An 18,960-nucleotide genomic window follows, 5' to 3' on the forward strand; every position below is an offset into this window, starting at 1 on the left:
GTCCCGAGAACAGCAGCCCGCAGGACCGGCCCGGTCCCGAGAACAGCAGCCCGGACACGCGCCAGTGGGATGACTGGGCCTGTAAGAGAAGGGCGCCCGGGGAAGAGAAACATGGCCTAAAAAGGAAGTCAAATGAGACTCTCATCAGATTTGGACAGCAACACTTTACAGAGGAAATAATCCAGAGTAACGTCTTTAAGACACTTCAGGAAATACAACGTGAGTCAAGGATTTACCCCTATCAAAACGTACCTTCACGTACAAAGGGCACAAAGTCACCAGCAGGTGGGAACTTGGGGAGTCAAGGATTTACCCCTAACAAAACGGACCTTCATGTACAAAGGGCACAAAGTCACCAGCAGGTGGGAACTTGCGAGAGGCTGTTCCTGTAAAGTGTTCCAAAAGAATCTAGCGGAGAAGGAGATTTGGAAAAACCAAAACGACTACAGAGACACAACACAGAGACAAGTCACGGCATTAAACATGTCATTATTTATGGCACTAAAACTCAAAGAGGGCCAACGGGACAGCTTATGGTGTAAAACAGCTGCATGTTCCAACAACATAAAACAACACAAAATGAAAAACAGGGCCAAGGCAGAAAGCACACGAGCGGCTTCCAACCGTTTCCACCACCGCCGTGTGGAACAATGGAGTGTCCGTATTCTTGTTCTCGGGCCACGTGCAAAGTTAGGAGGTATTTTAACTCTATCATCTCCCATGTCCATGAGAACCAGGATTCTTTTGTTTCTCTCCCGTTCTTCTGCCCTCCCCTCCAACTACCCAGCCCCTAAGCCACGGGGACAGCCAAGGGCCAGAATTCTTACTGTAGAAGACAAAGACGTCATTTTGAAGCAGGCAACTCCTATACCTCTGAATTTGAACCACCTGAGCTGGAAATCTCCATATAAACCCATGAGACCCTGTTTTTACACACATTCCCTAGCTCTGTCCAATGAAAAGGCCTCCCCACCCCAGTGGCAATGACAGCCCTAGTCCCAGAGAGTGGTCTTCAAACACCGTTTCCCACTAGAAGAAACCAGTTCTTGGAGAAATGACTATTTCCAGGTCTGAAACAGGAAACCTTAAGGTGCGCCTGACACATGTTAACGTCCAGATGGCAAAGATGCCAGCACCGCGTCCCAGCGTGACTCAGGAATCAAGCTGGAGATGCTTCCACTGGCCAAGGATGGTGCAGTCTGAACTGCAACCAAGATGAGAAGTGCAAGCCCTGGAGTTTACAATGAGAAAAAATAAAAACACAACAAAAAATAAAACTGCTTGCCACCTTCTAAGGATGACGTGCAGCTGATGCATTATCTTCAACTGGGTACATGAAAGGAAACACACAAGCACTTACCCCGCACGTCCCCTCTATGAGCTGTACCCACCAAGAGGCCAAACAGCAGGGGGGGAAGTCTCCAAAAGAACACCCCAACTAGGAAGAGGAAAAGAACTCACAGACCAAGAGCACTGCCGTCTCCAACCTCAAGGGACTAGGGACCCTAGGCATGAAGCATGACCAGTCGCCATCCCCAGGGTGCATGGCCCAGACCTGTGTCCTCCCAGTGAGGGGCACACCAGCACCCAGGATCCTGCCGCAGGGTGCAGCCAGAGTCAGAGTCGCCTCTGGGTCCAGTCACCCACGTGCAGGAAGTTCAGAAGAGGGAGGGACAGGCAGAACTGCACCCCAGGGCGCCACCAGCAATCCTGACTCAGGACACACCCTAGGCCAAATGACCTGGTCCCTCAACAAACACGTTGTAAGGAAAAGAAAGTGATGGAGGGGTGGGAGGGAACTACAGCCTTTTTTTTAATTTTAAGGTTTCCCTTTCAATCAAGTTTAGTGGGAAAAACATGGCAAGGCTAACCAGTGTGTCTTGGTTATACAACTAAGGATTGTCATGCCCTGGCATTTCTTTCTGGCTTCACCATAAAGTCAGGGCAGCAGTTACTTTTGGAGGGAGGTAAAAGCAGCTGTGATGTGGTGGAGCACGCGGAGGGTGGGGGGATCCTCAGGTGAACGTGCTAGTTCTTGAACTGGTGATGGGCTACGAGGTCTACGCCTCGTGACAGCTCAGTTAGCCATAAAAGAAATCCAGGAAAAAAAAGGGTAGTAAATATCATTAACCTCCCCCACAAAATACTAAGAGTCCTTAACTCTAAGTGCTCTTCTCAATGTATGTTGCTATTGTTCAGAATTTCAGCTCTTTCTTGGCTTACAACTGTATCTGCAGTGCGGGCTGCAGGCCTCACAGCCAGCGGGCACTCAGGCCGAGACCCAGGTGAGTGCAGGTTCCTGCCGCAGCCTCCTGTCCCGGGCCAACACTCCCAGCCACACAGCGGCCAGAGCCCGTGTTAGCCTTGGGAATCCGTCCTTTCTCTTATTTCTGACCCAAAGAAGAATCCCCCTAATTTATCCACATCTCACACATGCATTTATAAGGACAAGATGTTTATATTTTCTTCCTACATTGTATCTGACATTTTAACCTGTACTGTCCCAGGAGGGATTTCTCTGAACCTCTGGGACGCCATATTGCCAAAACTCCAGTGTCTATCAAACCTGGAGTACCTCCTCTCCACACCAGGTGGCCATTTCTCAGAGGTCACTGCTAGCATCTGGGCAGGCGAGCCCAGCACTGAGGCCTGGGACATCCCACCCACATGCTTCCAACAGCCCTGGTAGGGAGGCAGAGCTGTGCCCTAACCAGGCCACTACCCTGATCCTGTCCCAGGGTGCACCTGCATACTGAAAGGGACTGTCCAACGTGCAGCAGACAGCAGCTTCCAAGGGGCTGGGAGCAAAACAGAGGGGCCAGGGGTCGGGCAAAGTACAGGGGAAGACCAGAAGCATGAGAGTCCAGCCTGCCCGAGCAGCAAGACCTTTCCTTGTAAGTCAGGATCACGCCCTGGAGTAAGACCTACCTTAGCAAAGCCCAAAGCCAAACCCAGACAGGAAAGACAGGGTTTGCAAATTGAGTCCCACTAAGTTAAAGGCACTTGAGAAACACCTTGGGCTTTCCCAAGATCCTCACTGACAAAATGAAAAAGCCACACAAACTCGAGATGGTCAGCCAGTCACTCAACTGCCCGCAACAATCAACACTCTTAAAAGGAAATCACAGAATCCAGTCTCTCACAGGCAATCATGAGCCGTGCAGGGAGGCAAGTGTGACCCAAGGCCAAGGAGAGCCGCACCCGAGAGAAACTGAACGTGAGACGGCCCAGGTGCTGAACTTGACAAAAACCTTATAAAACAACTTTAATAAATAAACTCAAAGTAGAGGAAATATGGTCACAGTAAGAGAGCAGAGAGGGAATTCCAGCAAATACTTATAAACTATAAAAAAGAACTAAATGGAAATCTTAGAATTGCAAAATACATTAGCAAATGGAGATGGCAGAAATCCATCTACCAAGGACCCTGTAGACAGATGAGCAGAAATCACCCAGTCTGCAAAACAGAGAGAAAAAAGAGTCAAGTCCAGGAACACAGGCTCGAAGAGCTGCAGGGCAGCATCAACAGGCCTAACATAGAAAGGCCTAACAGCCCCCACAGAAGAAAGTAAGACTGAAATGAAAAAAAAAAAAAATTGAAGAAATACTAGCCAAAATGCTCCCAATCTGATGAAAGACACAGACCTACAGATCTACGAAGCTCAGAAAACCTGAAGCAGGCTGAATATCCAGAGAACCACACCAAAACACATCACAGACAAACCTCTAAAAAACAAAGATTAAAAGTCATGCCAGAGACATGAAGCTTCTTATGTACAGGGAAAAAAGTTAAAAATTATAGCAGAGCCAGCCCATGCCACATGGTGAGACCCTGTCTCTAAAAAAAAAAAAAAAAAAAAATACAAAAGTTAGCCAGGCATGGTGGCATGCACCTGTAGTCCCAGCTACTTTGGAAGCTGAGGTAGGAGGATCACCTGAGCCTGGGGAGGTGGAGGCTACAGGGAGCCATGATCACACCACTGCACTCCAGCCTGGGTGACACAGTGAACCCTGTGTCTAAGAAAACTTAAAATTAAAAATTATAGCAGAATGTCAGAAGACAGTGGAACAAGGTCTTGAAAGTTTCGCAAGAAGAAAACAATCAGCCCAGAATTTTGTAACCATTAAAAATATCCTTTGAAAATGAGGGTAAAATACAACGATTTTCAAGTAAACAAAACCAGAGAATCCATCACCAATAGACCCACACCACAAGAAACGCCACAGCTCGCCTTCAAGCAGAAAGGAAATGGTGGCAGATGGAAAGAGGGACCCACAGGGAGGAATGAACAGTACTGGAGATGGCAAATAAGGAGGGAAACATAAAAGACTCTTCTTTCTTCCTGTTACTTAAAAAACAACCCACCGCTGAAAACAAAAATAACATGATAGGGCTGGGTTTAAAACCATTAGAGTAAAAGGTTACCACAAACAAGAAAGTAACAGAATTTGGACAAACAGCAGCGAGCCAGCAGCAATTCCATCGCTTCATTCCATCAACTGTCCATTCTCCCACAGGGGCTTATCCCACAGACACTCTGCAGCAAGAACAGTTACTACCATTCAGATCATTCTTCTGACCGTTATAATGTCCCCACATCCTTTTCAAATCCAGCCTAAACCTCATCATGGTAATCAAACGTCCTCATGAAGAAGACTTTCAGCTCATGTGATATTCACAAATAAGTTGATTTGGATTTAAAATGTCCAACGTAAAACAAATATTCCAGAAAAGGCAAGACAGCATGTAAAAGGTGAGAAAGCAAATGCCCCTATGTGTGTCTGTCCCCCAGAAGAGGGAGGCCCTAAGACGCTTCAAGGCTCCCCAGACCTGGATCCCGCACCGCTGCGGTACCTCTGCTCCCGAGCCCGGTCCCGGACAGTCCACTTTCCTCTTCTTCCTGGGCCCGATCGCTGCTAGTGCCGTGAGGTTGGCGTCCCGCTGTCTCATCTGTGCCAGTTCCTGTTGCTGCATCTTGTATTTTGAAAAGGAAACAAACAGCGTTGTTTCTTTCATGGTTTTTACCTACTATGAAGTAATGCGTAGATGCCAAATGGTTTTCCATCATTTTCTAAATCTTAACTTCTTTTGTGTTTTGACTTTTTGAATCGTAAGCATATTCTAACATCAGAAAAATGAAACGTTTTAAAAAGCAACATATATTCATCTTAAAACTCTCAGAAAATATAAGCAAGTTAAAAGCACAGAAACTAATGCCCCCCAAAGGGAAGTCACCATTAAATTTAAAAGTAGGACGCCAACTGTTTGCACAGGAAAATACCTTTGACATGGTGTTTACTTAAACTTTGCAAACATTTTAAATAGACACACAAATGCCCGTCGCAGAGAAGTGCCACGGATTCCTTAGCTCCTCTCCCGTGGGGCGTTGAGTGTGCAGTGAGGCTCCACGGCTGGCAGGACTCACCTCCTTTGCCTTCTGTTTCAGCCTTAACTGTTCTGGATCTTCTTGTCTTGACCGAGACTATTTTTGAAAAAGGTAGAAAAGTAAGTTATGAACTAAATGTTTATCATTTAACAAATGTGTTAACTTACTGACTATACAGTAACATCTAGGCAATGCGAAAGAAGGCATAATAAATTTGTTAAATGCTTACAGCCAAAGATGAAAATTTACATCACACACCATGAAAAAAGCCAGTACTCTTGAGAAAAATCAGTAACACTTGGATATAAGAGGCACAGTCATCTACCAGTCTCAGGCTCTGACTTCACCTGATGTGACCAGACGACAGCAGGCAGGACGGGCCTCAGGCCCCAACTCCGGAGTGGTCCCGCCCCACACACCAGCAACGGGACAGCCTGTGGCTGTGATCGAAGCATGTGCCCCTCCCACTCCACAGCACCCACCCTGTCCCCAGGGAACTGCGGTCTCCTGTCTGACTCTATTACACGGAGGCGTCTCACCTGGCTGTGAACATTCTAGAACAAGGGCAATGTGAGTGTGAAGAGTCCAATCCAGCACACGCAGGGGACTCTGGAAACAAGCGCCTCACACCTGGGTGTGACCGTGTGGCGCGTGGGGTGCTGGGAATCTGAAAAAGCCCCAATTCCCAAGCATCTATGCTCATCCCGAATGAACGAGGCTTCTCTCGGCATCTCCACTGACAGCACCCGAAACATGCTCTGGCCCCCGAAACCCCAGTGTCTCGGTGAGCTCCTTAGCTTGTGCCCGAGATGGAGGGGCCCAGGCGGCGGCAGACACCCAGCACTCGCCTTTGCTGCCCTCATCAGGATCTCCCGCTCCTGCTCATCCTTCCTCTGCTTTTCGATTTGATCGAGCTGTTCAAAAAACTTGAGCTGTGCACGGACGTCACTCGCCTGCTCGTATCTGTCGTCATCCTATGAAGAAAGTTAAAATACTGCTTGTCATCAATCTGAGAAGCCAGCAACGAAGGGGGCTGTCTAGCACCACTGGACCACCCTCGCACAACGCCCTCCCTCCATCCAGCCGACTGTGGCAAGGACCCGACCGCTCCCGCCTCGCAGATGCTGCCTGCACCCGAGGGCTCTGGGCAGTGCTCACAGCCACAGGAAGAAGTCGCACGTTAGCTACCTCAGGGGGCTTGTGGGAGAGTGTCCCTTTCATACACTTTGACATTGGCTGATTTTTTAAAGTAACATTTACCTTTTTTGCAGCAACACAGAACCACTTTTACAGTAAGGGCTAAGTGTGTTTACTTTCAGTGCTGCCCTGAAGGCGCTGCCTCCTGGCTGCAGGAGCAGGCACCACCTCGCCCAGCTTGCCCTTGGAAGAGCGTTCTTGTGACTACTGGCGAGGAAGGCATGTTTTACATGGAAAAGCTGCTTCATGAGGAGAGGGCTGCGGCACCTCAGGGACTGCCAGTTCAGCCCATAGCCCAGGGAGAGAGGCAGGCACCCACAGAGCGAACAGGTGCACCTTCCAAAAGGTAAAACCCACCAGGCATGGTGGCTCATGGCTGTAATCCCAGCACTTTAGGAGGCCAAGGTAGGGGGATCACTTGGGGCAAGCAGTTCAGGACCAGCCTGGGCTACACAGTGAGTCCCTGACTCGTCTATTAAAAATACAAAACTTAGTTGGGTGTGGTGTTATGCGCCTGTAATCCCAGATACTTGGGAGGTTAAGGCACAAGAATCACCTGAACCCAGGAGGCGGTGGTTGTGGTGAGACGAGATCGCACCACTGCACTCCAGTCTGGGGGGCAGAGTGAGACCCTGTCTCCAAAAAAAAGAAAGAAAGAAAGAAAAAAGAAAAGAAAAAATTAGGCAGGTGTGGCTCATGCCTGTGGTCCCAGCTACTCCAGAGGCTGCGGCAGGAGGACTGCTTGAGACCGGGAAGTTGAGGCTGCAGTGAGCTTTGATTCTACCACTGCACCACTCCAGCCTGGGCAAAGAGTGACCTTGTCTCAAAAAAAAAAAGGTAAGCCCCTCCAGAGCACCCTCTTCTCTTGCAGGTTCCCTCCCTCCTTCCCTCGCCCGGGTTCACGGAGCACTAGCACCACGTGGCTACAAGAAATGAAGTCTTCCCAAAATCTAGTCCTACAAGAAATCCAAAACATGCTTAAAAGGAACGGGGACACTCGGGACCCACTGCCCTGAGGAGGGAGGCTTCCGGCCAGCAGAGTGGGAGCCAACAACAGAACGATGCTCTCCTCAGCAAACAGCCCATTACCTTGTAAGAGAAGTTCTTCTGCTGAGCCGTTTCTGATATTTTCTCTACAAGATTCTGTAGCCTTTGTTGCGTGGCATGTGATACATAACTTACTACATCTGGATGTAATTCCGTTATACCATGTTTTTTACCTAAAGATCAAGCAATAAAACAGTATTTTAAAATCATTAAGCACAGTTCTTTCTTTATGCCCATTCGTTCATTCCGAGGTTACTGCTTTTATACAGCCCAAGGGCAGCCCAGACAGGGGGGCAGGTGGAAGGCAGTGGTGCCCACACTTTACCCAAGAACCACCACCAGCAACCATGTGGAAATCACAAATGCAGACAAAACACATGACGAGGTAGCAGGTGTGCTCAACGGAAGCCCCCGTGCCCCCAGCAGTGCAGCTGTTTCATAAGGACTGCTGTTAAGCACCGACGTACCTATTTCTAATATTCTTCTCTGCAAAGGCGCTGAGAGGAGGAAGGTTTCGTCTTTACAGGACCGTGTCAGCGTGCCCACCAGTTCAGAGTTAGTGGCTAATATTCTCGCACTTTCTTCTGACAGGTTTACTCCCGCCATCGATGCAACATCATTAATGTCATCATCGTCCCTTGAGAAAAGAAGGAAAGATCATTATAACTGTACAAGGAACTCATCGGGAGAAGGGCTGAGATGGTCCTGACTTGGAGGCGACACTGTAAGGGCAGGAAACCCCGTGTGGATGGCCGGGCAGAGCCGAGGCCAGGCCTCTGTCCTCCCAGCGCCTGCACTTGCTGCGTCTGCCACGGCAAAGAGGGTGCCTCACTGCTTCCCTGGAAAGCTCGGCTGTTCCATGCAAGGAGAGCAGTGAGTTGATGCCGGATAACATCTACGCACAGTCAAAGCCAGAGCTAACATTAAATTCTTTTTTTAAAGACTCAGAAAAGTTGAAAGAAAAGTACACAGATCTTTTTCCTCATTTACCTGAATGTTGCTAACCTGACTTTCCCCCAACTGGAACATTCTGCAGGTGTTTCCTACAGACAAGGGCATTCCCTCCAGAAGCACGGTGCCACTGAGATGGGGCCATGATGAATGGCCCCTCCCCAGGTCCTCCCACAGGGGCCCTGGTCCCAGCAACGCCTCTCCCCGCAGGAGAGTCTACGTCCCAACCCCGGCTGCCTGCAGCTGCCACGTCTTGTCCGGCTCCTCGGGCTGGAAGACTCCTCAGCCTTTCCTGACTCCTGGGCTGTCCCTGACAGCTGGAAGGCACAGGCCAGCTGTGTGCAGGACGTCCTCCTCCAGGCTGACTTCGGCCCCCTTGTGAGGAGATGTGGGCTAAGAGCTCTGCTGGGAATTCCACACACACGCAGCCTCCACCTGCTGCCTCCAGCAGTGGACTTTGAACACGAGGCCAGGGGCCTGCCTGGCATCTCCTGGTGTCGCTGTGTCTCGGAGAGGAGCTCTGCATTAGTCCTCATGCCCACTCCTCATGCCCAGTCCTCCTATGGGCTCCACGGGCTCACTCGGGGTCTGGCCACGGCCTGGCATCCCTGGCGGTCATGGGCTGTGACAGCTGCACAGCTTAGGGCTCTGGCTGAGGGACGCGGCCATGGGAGGGAGGACGCTCTGCTGACATCCACGTCCACGTCACGCCTATGTCCACTGCTCTCTGACACAAGACAGTCTCCACTCATCTTGTATTTCCTTATTCCCGCCCTGAAATCAGCCTTTTCTCTCAGGAGCCCTTGTCATTTTAGAGGAAAAAGGTTTTTAGAAGCTGACTTCTGAACACTAGGTGTGGTGCTATCGGGGTGTTACTGCTCCAGGGTCCTGCAGGGGACAAAGCTAGAAACTTATGGCAAGATCCATCATTAACCACGCCTGCCGACACACACTGAAATCCGGGCGTTTTCATCAGCCTTCCAATCCTGAGCCACCCCACAGGAGTTGCTCTCCTTTATCCTTTCTGCCAGGCCACTGACTCCTTGACAGCAGAACACCAAGACTTCCCGCAGCCTTGATTAATTCTTTGACCTGTGTATGTCCCTAAGTGCCCTCCCTTCTCACTGCGGTACCAGCCTCACGCCAGCCCAGGCATGCTGGCCGCCTCTCCCTGTTTGGGCTTGGACTCTGGCTCAGGCCACAGTCACTCCCCAAGGCTGCTCTGCCTGCCTGATGCTTTTAGGGATGAAGTGTCTGGGAAAGGGAAAATTTACAAGAAGACTTCCTGAAACACACACACTCCCCCGCTGCCTGATCACAACAGAGACCATCCCAAGCCTCTCCCATTGCTCAGACCCATAAATACCTCCCTGACTGACGGTGATGCTCAGACCGGCTGCTTTCCAGGAGGCCCAGGCAAAGCACAGCATTTCTTTTTATTTTCTTAGAAATAGGGTCTCACCCTGTCACCGAGGCTGGCATGCAGTGGTAAAACCACAGCTCACTGTAACACTGAACTCCTGGGCAGAAATGATCCTCCCACCTCAGCCTCCCAAGTAGCTGGGCCCACCAGGGCACACCAACAAGCCTAATTTTTTATTTTGTTTGTTTAATAGCGCTTCACTCTGTTGCCCAAGCTGGTCTCAAACTCCCGGGCTCAAGTGATCCTCCCACCTCAGCCTCCTGTAGTGCTGGGACCACAGGCGTGAGCCACTGCGCCTGGCAGTGCAGGATTCTGAGGGTTCTGAAGCTGAATGTGTGGAAAGTGAAGCATTCTCTGCGATGAAAACAAGGAACTCAAAATACTACGTTATATTTAAAAATGAATTTTAGTTCATATAAAAAAAATCTGTTGATTTGCTTTCTGGCTGTGTATGAAGCAAAACCTCTTTGGGCCAACTCCACAGGAAAACGCACTTGTGTGACGGTGAGGTCACAGTGCGCGTGGAGCAGCCACCTTGGAGCTCCCGGCTGCCAGAGCCGTATGGGAAAGACCCACGCATGGGAATGGAGCAGCACGGACTCTGGATTCTCCCTCCTGGCCACGCTCCTCCAGTGTACACAGGCCCATTCCTTACCGAAACGAACCTCCCCCAGGCTCCTTGAGTTTATTTTTCTGTGCAGCAGCTGCTTGTGCCGAGACAGCAGAAAGGGCTTTGGCTCCAGGTAACACGGCGGGTTTCACCACAGGGACTACAAAACAAACACACAGTGGAAACCACACGAGGCTTTCATTAGACAAACCATGTGCCTTACAGGCCTAAGGGCACAGCTACCACTCTCCTAATTAGCTACAATAGTTTCCAAAAACTTCGGTTAGTAACTCTAAATTACAGTACAAAGTATAAGCTAGTCTCTCTCCGGCATTTATTTTCCTGTATTTCATCAAAGTTTTTTAAGTGCAGGAATGATTACAGATGAAGCAGCTCACTGTTGGTAAATGTGTAAATAACATTTAAAATCACACTGACAGTGGGGATGGTTACAAAACACGGCAAATGAAATTAATGCCACTGATCCAGACACTTAAAATAGCCAATTTTATGATATGTACATTTTATCACAATTAAAATAAAATAAATACAAGTGGCAGCTGGCTCTGGGGGCCGCCCTGGCCTTGAGAGGCCCTCACCTGGCTGCAGCGGGTTCAGCTGGATCTGCTGAGGCGTAGTGAGCATGATCCGGCTGTGAGGCTGCCGCAGCGCGACCATGGGTGTCTGCGTCAACGTCACCTGTGGGGGCCGGATCAGGGTTCCTGGCTTCGGAGGCTGCTGGATCACCTGAGGCAGAGCCAGCAGAGAACAGTGAGCATGCCCCAAGAGGCGGGGACCACCCGGTCCCTAGCAGGATGTTCCTCCCTTCCCTTCCTCTCCACCCCACACACCCAGCATGGTCTCGGCGTGCCCGTGTGGGCACAGCAGAGCAAAGCAGGAGGAGCAGATCTGCTGCCTAGAAGCTGCCCCTGGGCACTGGTCAGGGCCTGGAGGCGCCAGGTGACAAAGTGATGCCTGCTGAGCTCAGCAACCCAAGATGGGGTGGACCACTGCCTCACAAATATTAGCAGAAGTGACATCGGTGCCTGGTGGCTACAGGTCAAGTGGTTTTACCCGTCTGAATTTTGTTTCTTCTCTTTTTTTTTTTGAGTCAGGACCTACCTGTCTCCCAGGCTGGAGTGCGGTGGCACGATCTCGGCTCACTGCAACCTCCGCCCCTTGGGCTCAAGCAATTCACCTCAGCTTCCTGAGCAGCTGGGACTATAGGTGCCCATCACCATTGTCCAGCTAATTTTTGTATTCTTTGTAGAGATGGGGTTTTGCTATGTTGGCCAGGCTTGAACTCCTGGGCTCAAGTGATCCTCCCACCTTGACCTCCCGAAGTGCTGAATTACAGGCATAAGCCACCAAACCCAGCTCCCTTTCTGAATTTTCTATAAGAAAGCTGATGGCTTTTCTACTGGAGTGGGGTTAGAGTTCCTAAGTCCTCCCTGAATTTGGTCCTCAAGGGTCTCCACCCACTGCCTCCAGCATGGCCAGCTCTGTCCGCCCAGCTGCTGGGCCCCTCATGGCAGGGCCTGCCCAGGTCTGCTGCCAACCTGCCTCTCATTCCTACCTCCAGCACAAGGCAGAGGCCCAAAACCCGGCAGCACTGACCACGGCCTGTGCTCTGGCCCATCTCCAGGACGCTGGGGCCCAGAGACACTTGTGCCCCTGTCAAAAGCCAATGCTCAAGCCCACAAGGCCTGGCCCCAAACCTCTGGGCCCAGATGTTTCAGGATTTAGTTGCACCTTTTGCAAAGGTGCCTTGGCAGGTAAACTCTATGCTGCAGAACATGTGTGGGGGCCTGGGGAAGCGGCCTACAATACAACCATGTCTTCAACAAAACCCGAACACCCACACTGGACAGGAAGAGCCTCAGGACAGGCTCTGCAGCATAGGGAGCCTGCCGTCAAATGCTCAGGACAGGCTCTGCAGCGCAGGGAGCCTGCCGTCAAATGCTCAGGACAGGCTCTGCGGCGCAGGGAGCCTGCCGTCAAATCAGGGAGAAGCCCAGGTTTCACCTCCACAGGCTTCAGGGCGCAGGCGATGGATGGGATGTCCCAGACCCCACTTGCTGCGCTCTGCAGACTCTGCCCACACAATCAGGCAGAGCCCAGGGATGCAGAATGCAGAGGTGATCCTGCTGCTGAACACAGCATCTTCTTCTAGAAACACCCGTGCTGCTCATGTGTGACTATGCTCCAGAGGTCAAAACCTGGCAAGAAAATGTCCACAGACTTCCCTGCTTCAACAGAACCCACCTGTTGGGTAAAGTAGCCCTACTGATGCATGAATAGGGAAGTTCTGTCCTCACACTATACTAAAGCAAGGGCATGGAAATCTCTTCCCCTCTGCAGTCAAAAGGAAGGCAAGGAAGCCTTCTCTTTGCTCAGGACCTCAGACCTTCCTGGTGTCCATGCTTCTCTGGCCTTTGTAAGGGAAACTCTCCCTCCATGCCATTTCAACCCTGTTCTCCTCGATAACAATCAAGATAAAAACAAACGCAACTTCAACGGAGCACAGGAACCAACTCCCTACTGGACACTCCTCACCCGGCTGGTCCTGACGTGCGCACCATCATGAAACACACCTGTTCATGACAGGGGAGCCTGCACTGTTTTATTTTCTTAAGCTATCTTTACAGGAAGAAAGCCCGTCTGACACCTTTTTGAAACTGTGCTTCTACGTGTGGTGAATCCCTCTGCCCGTGAACGTGCTTGAAACGTAACTCCTCTGGCGAAGACATCCTTCCTCTATCTGCAGGGCAAGCGTCATGACTACAAAACCAAGAAAGCCAGATCCAAACTGCACGTAAAAGACCCGCTGTGACCAGCTGCAGCTTCGCCTCCCAGGACTCATCTAAAGCACCCTGTGCTGGGGCTGCTGCCTGTCTCCAGTCTCCGCCCACCTGTCCTGGGCAGGTGCCTGTCTTACGCTGGGACCGCTGCTCCTAATCCAAGAGAACATCTACCCACAAAATCCTCGAAAAACACGTTGCATTCATTTACACCAGTCACTAGGCAAGGCAGGGACGTGCCAGTGGCTCAAAGCCACTCAAGTATTTCATTTTACTGAGAAATAAAATACAAAATCCCAGGGCCTCAACCTCTGATTTCTATTTTAACTATTTAAGGTAATACCCAAGCTTCCTCTAGCAGGAGCCTTCCTGCATGCTTGAAAAAGGTTTCTGAGCCGTGGCCGATTTATCTAAGAGGCTGGAGGGAGCAGAGGCATGGCGGGCTGTGCAGACGAGGAGGCGCGCCTTCCATACCAGCGGCGTGGGCTGCCCCTGCTTGCCGACGCCGACCTGCGTGGGCTGCGTGAGGCTGAGCACAGGGGGCTGGAGGGCACTGGTCACAGTGGCCGCCGTCTTCCCGGCCGTGCGCTGGACCGAGCCACTCAGCACCACAGCCGTGAGCGCAGTGGTGGCCTGCGAGGCGGGCGGCGGCTGCTGCTGGCTCTGCTGGATGAAGGCCGCGGAGTCGGGGGTCAGCTGTCTCAAGGCAGGTAAGCTCCTCTGGGTGGAAAGACAGACACAACGGGTCAGGGGTCTGTTCATGCGTCGGTTTTCCGTGCTTAAATATTCAGAAATATCAACTTTTACAGAAAGTTTTTGAGCTGAATAAGATGGATCTTGGCCTTCACAGCAGCGCATCTGGATGTCAGGGGCCAGGACCCCATCCTGCCCTCCCACTAAGCGGGATTATTCCTGATAGCAACTGTCCAAAATGTGTTTAAGAAAACAAACAAAAAGAGCCATATCGTTAAAACACTTCTTAAAATATTTTAACATCGCTGGAAGAGATTTTGAAAGTTCTCAACACATGGAAATAAGTGCTCAAGATGGCAGACCCCGAGTGCCCTGACTCTATGAGTGTAGTAAGACATAACATGCACCTCATAAATATGTACCAATATGTGTACTGATTTTTTAAATGTCCTGATACCAGAGATTACCCAACAGAGACAGCCTGATGCTCTTGAAAACCTTGGTCCTATCCAGTTTTGCAAACACTACCCCATTCCCCGCCCACCTCATTTTCCGGAAACACACACCCCTCACACCCCCTCGCACACGACAGGACAGAACAGCAAGGCCACAGTGTGGGGAGCTCCTGCTTTACAGAAAAAACCTGACATTCTGTCCCCAGGCAGTGTGCCTGGCCCCCTACCCAGCCCCTGCCCTGCAGGCAGCACAGGCAATGCTTGCCTGGTGCATCTGCGCCCCACCCCTCCCTGGCCCTGCTGCTCGCGGGCACCCAAGCCTTTGAAATTACCTTCAGGAAAGGCACAAGGTAAGGTTGAGGTGAAGAATTAAGTTCTCGGTATAACCTGCTTGTGAAATCTTCTGCTTCGATTTTTCCATCCTTAAAAATAAAATCCATGTGGAAATTCTGCTGAATGAGATTCCACACACACTTCTGAATCCCGCATCGCTCTGGTCTCGTATTTTATGGCTGATTCCGCCCCGAGCTTCACTGGACAGAGCAGACATGAAAGTCTGCGTGCTACACCTTCCACAGGTACACGCGTGACAGGCGCTCACCCCGGACACCATGGCACAGCCAGCTGCGAACCACGTCTCCTCCTGGGAGGGTCACCTGTCTACTTCTCGTCTTTTCCCAAGTCCCCTAATGCCGGTTTTTACTCAACGTTTACCAGGCACCTACTCAGTGTCAGGCACGTTGCTAGGTGGCAGCTCAGCCTAAGAGTAACTCCATGATCAAAGTCAGCACTGCAAGCGCAGTGCTGCAGGTCACAGTGTGTCAGGGGCCACGCAGACGAGATCCAGCCAGTCAGGGCATCAGCGCCGTCAGGAGGAGACAACATCTGCGCTCACCCCTGCAAGCGGCCAGGGTGCCCAGAGCCCACAGTCAGACACAAGGGAGCCCAGAGCAAGAGGGGCAGAACCTGTTCCAGAAACAGAGGGCAGTGTAGCATAAAGGTCGGGAAGACAGGTGACCAGGGTGGACAGGTGACAAGGGTGGACAGGTGACAAGGGTGGGAAGGCAGTGCCTGGACTGAATCCTGAGAGACTCGGGAGATGTGGTCAGGTGGGCAAGGAGAAGACACAGAAAGATGGGTCACTCCAGAACCCCAGGCCATCCTGCTGAGGCTGACATACCCCCAGGCCATGAGATGGCCATGGGGTTGAGGAAGGTGGACGGCCGAGAACTCGGTCACGGGTAGAGATTTGGAGCTTGGGACTGTGGGTTAAGGAGAAGGGAGGTTGCCAGGAATCCTCCCACCTTTTGGCCAGGGGACAGAGTGCTGTTCACTGCAACAGAGGTTTCAGGGGTAGGGGCGGGAGGGGGCAGCTCTGCCACTGGAGCACGAATGTGCTGCAGCTGGTCTCAGGGTGCAGAACACCTGTTCTACCTGGGACCGCAGACACCGAGGAATTTTACAAGAGGTCACACAGGAGCAGGGAGAGGGCCAGAAGGGAGCTGCCGGGGACCCTGACAGAGTGCAGCACAGTAGGGGCAGCCAGAGGAGAAGAGAGCCACATACAGGGACACAGGCACGGGAAAACGGTAAAGCCCAAGAGCCCTCCAGGCACCGGCCCCAGAACACCCAGACCCAGAAAGGAGTCTCAGCTAGGCCATATACACCTTGACAGGTGCGCACCCTCCCCTCTGCCTGCAGCCTTCCCAGGTACGCTCCCTGCTGGCACTGGCCTCCCAGCACAGATCACAGCAGCGACAGGTGTCTGTCCTACGCAACGGGCTTTAGGGCAAAGGGAACATAAAGTCAGGGTTTCTCACCAGTAAATTCTGCACGAGCTCTTTCACATTAGCTGCTGTCTCTGTAGACTGCTTGCCAGACGAAGCCAGTTTTATTAACGTAGATAGAAAATTTTTACATTTCTTCACGTTCTCCATGGTTTCCTGGATTAAATTAAAAAGATATAAGTGAAAAATCTTAAAAGGCAGATTTTTATCACAGGCTTTGGTTAGTAAAATATGCATGTGTGTAAAAGATACACGTATTTATTCTCTAAACTTCTTTCAAGAAAAGGCACCACCTCTCGGCCTGCAGACGGGCATGGAACCCAGGGCCATGCTCTGAGGGATGGCCCAGCCACATCAGCCACAGGCCACCGAAGTCTGCATCTCCCTCAGTCCCACAAGGCCAAACCTAGGAACGCAGCTATGCAAATCATCAGAGCCGGGAAGAGAGATGCTGCGAAGATGCCCGCCACAAGGACAGGCTGATGCTGACGTAAATAGACACATAGGGAGCCACAGAGGAGGTGGCCATTAAAGAGATGTAAAGTCCGCCGCAAAGAAACACTGCGAAGTCTGTCCTGACGTGGGGCCCATTGTTTACAGCTGTTCGTCAGTACAGGTAAACACGCAGTGTCAGCTCAAACGGGCAACAGCTGTTTCACAGACTGAACGCGACAGTCCACCAGCGACTTCTTCGAAGGTGGCTGTTTGGGCTTTTGCTATTTGTAGACTTCTGCGTTCTGAGGCCCCCAGGGCCCACCTCATGCAGCAGAGCAGCCAAGCCCCACGCGCTCATGTGGGCCCCAGACTGTTAAGACCCTTCGTGAATCAGGCAGCCAGTGTTCTGGGACAGAAGCTGGCGTGAGGCCTCAAGGCTGCATTTTGCCACCTGCGCGACGGGTCTGACCATCTCCGAAGGCACAGAAAGGAGCAGCTCTTACCGTGGCAGCTGAGGAAGTGGTAGTCGCCCCTGGAACTGTGCGCTGAGGAGTCCCTGTCTGAACAGCCGTCGCCGTCCCGAGTGAAGCCGTCTGGGCAGCACCACCCAGAACGAGCTGAGGCTGCAAGAATCCAAAACACAAGGTAAGTGCATCTTGTGCCACCACCCAGCAAGGGGAGACCAGCCTCACGCCCAGTAAAAGAAAATAAGCCTCCCTGCGGCCGCCAGGACGCCCAGGCAGCGAAGGGCCCCGACCACCTGCCAGCCAGCTGGACGCGGGAGTGCCCTGTGCCCTGACGACTGCAGCCCTGAGCTCCTGAGGAAGGCCTGATTTGCACCTGCATCAAAAGTGGACGTTCATGAAGCTGGGCACTGCAGAGACCCTGGTCCTCAGAATGCCATGGAAAAAATCACATGCTGACCAGGGTAAACAATCCTAATAGGCAACTCAGATCCCCATCTCTCAGAAATCAAAACAACAAACAGAGAAAACTCCATCAGCCCAGGGCAGAGGCTGGCGAGAGGGCACTCAGGGCGCCACAGCCGCAGCCTCCCACAGGGGAGGGTCCCCAGCTCCCTACAATCGCCCAAACCCACCACAACAAGAAGCCTCCCATGAAAGGGAGTTTTCAGAGCAGATTTGAGCAATGGAGGATGGGTCCTCAGTGTCAAACTGTCAGAAGGGAGGGGCTGCTTTGCTAAACAAATGAACAGCCAGACAAGACTCCAAAAGGGGGCTCAGACAACTCACTGGCCCGTAGTCAAATTCCTAACATTTCCATTCTACGTGAATAATCAAAATGCAAATGTTTACTGACATTTTAAACTAGTACTTTTCTAATTTATAAATCTAACCACCAACATTTTCTCTCTCCAATTTTTTTAAACACTCCTTTGCAACTTCTGAAAGCAGGGGGCAGTGTAAGCCCTGAGAACGGCTCCCTCCCAGCAGCAGAGAAGCCGCTCTGAACCAGCCCCGCTTCCAGAACGGTGCGGAGGGGCTGTGAGGAGGCAGCGGGCGGAGGGGCTGTTTGTCAGTCTGTGTATCCTTTCCCTTCTAACAATAAGCATTGATTTTTTTTTAACTGAAAACCATAAAATAAAAACCTCCAGTGAAGAAAACATAAAAGGACAATCGAGCTGCTGCTTCCAGACGCCAGGTGTACCCAGGACCCATCTCACTTTCGAGAGTTTTCTTCCCCATCAAAACTGACTACTCACACTGACTTCTGCTCCTAGGAACACACATCTCACTCAGATGATATCAGATTGTGTCTGCCACTAAGTTTAATGCAAAAACTTAACCATAAGCTGCACTACCATCTCAGAAAAGTCACTGTAACCAAAAATCCAGGCGCCAATCAGAGCACAGGGCTGAGCAAGCTCCTTCAGGGAAAACTCCAAGGGTGGGGCCTGCACCAAAGGCCAGCACGTGTCTCCCTGGCACGGAACCGCTCTTCCACCCACTTTCAGCCACTGCACCCACAGCCAGCCAGGACATGACTCAGTGAGGGGGGAAGAGCCAGGGGCCTGGGTCTGCCCCCAGAGTCCACACCCCCTGGGCCTCAGCCTCCGTTTCACCACTGAGAAATGGGAGCAGGGCCTGCAGCACTGAGGCAAGGACTCCGGATCTGTGGGCAGCACGTCCTGCCCCAGCGCCTGGCTCACGGCA

At 51.5% G+C, this 18,960-nt stretch overlaps 1 protein-coding gene across 1 annotated transcript in view; it reads right to left on the bottom strand.

The window, feature by feature from the left end:
• Window positions 1-18,960, bottom strand: part of TAF4 (TATA-box binding protein associated factor 4) — a gene marked incomplete at its 5' end in the record, with an annotated part of 79,279 nt that overhangs the window by 10,146 nt on the left and 50,173 nt on the right. The window contains 11 exons of the mRNA XM_017503514.1: window positions 4,856-4,975; window positions 5,427-5,483; window positions 6,236-6,361; window positions 7,674-7,804; window positions 8,099-8,268; window positions 10,661-10,775; window positions 11,215-11,362; window positions 13,891-14,136; window positions 14,897-14,986; window positions 16,385-16,507; window positions 17,290-17,409. Of these exons, the coding sequence (XP_017359003.1) occupies window positions 4,856-4,975; window positions 5,427-5,483; window positions 6,236-6,361; window positions 7,674-7,804; window positions 8,099-8,268; window positions 10,661-10,775; window positions 11,215-11,362; window positions 13,891-14,136; window positions 14,897-14,986; window positions 16,385-16,507; window positions 17,290-17,409 (1,446 nt within the window). The remainder of the gene's footprint in view (window positions 1-4,855; window positions 4,976-5,426; window positions 5,484-6,235; window positions 6,362-7,673; window positions 7,805-8,098; window positions 8,269-10,660; window positions 10,776-11,214; window positions 11,363-13,890; window positions 14,137-14,896; window positions 14,987-16,384; window positions 16,508-17,289; window positions 17,410-18,960) is intronic.

The sequence above is a fragment of the Cebus imitator genome, unplaced genomic scaffold, assembly GCF_001604975.1.
Source record: "Cebus imitator isolate Cc_AM_T3 unplaced genomic scaffold, Cebus_imitator-1.0 Scaffold311, whole genome shotgun sequence".
Lineage (NCBI taxonomy): Eukaryota > Metazoa > Chordata > Mammalia > Primates > Cebidae > Cebus > Cebus imitator.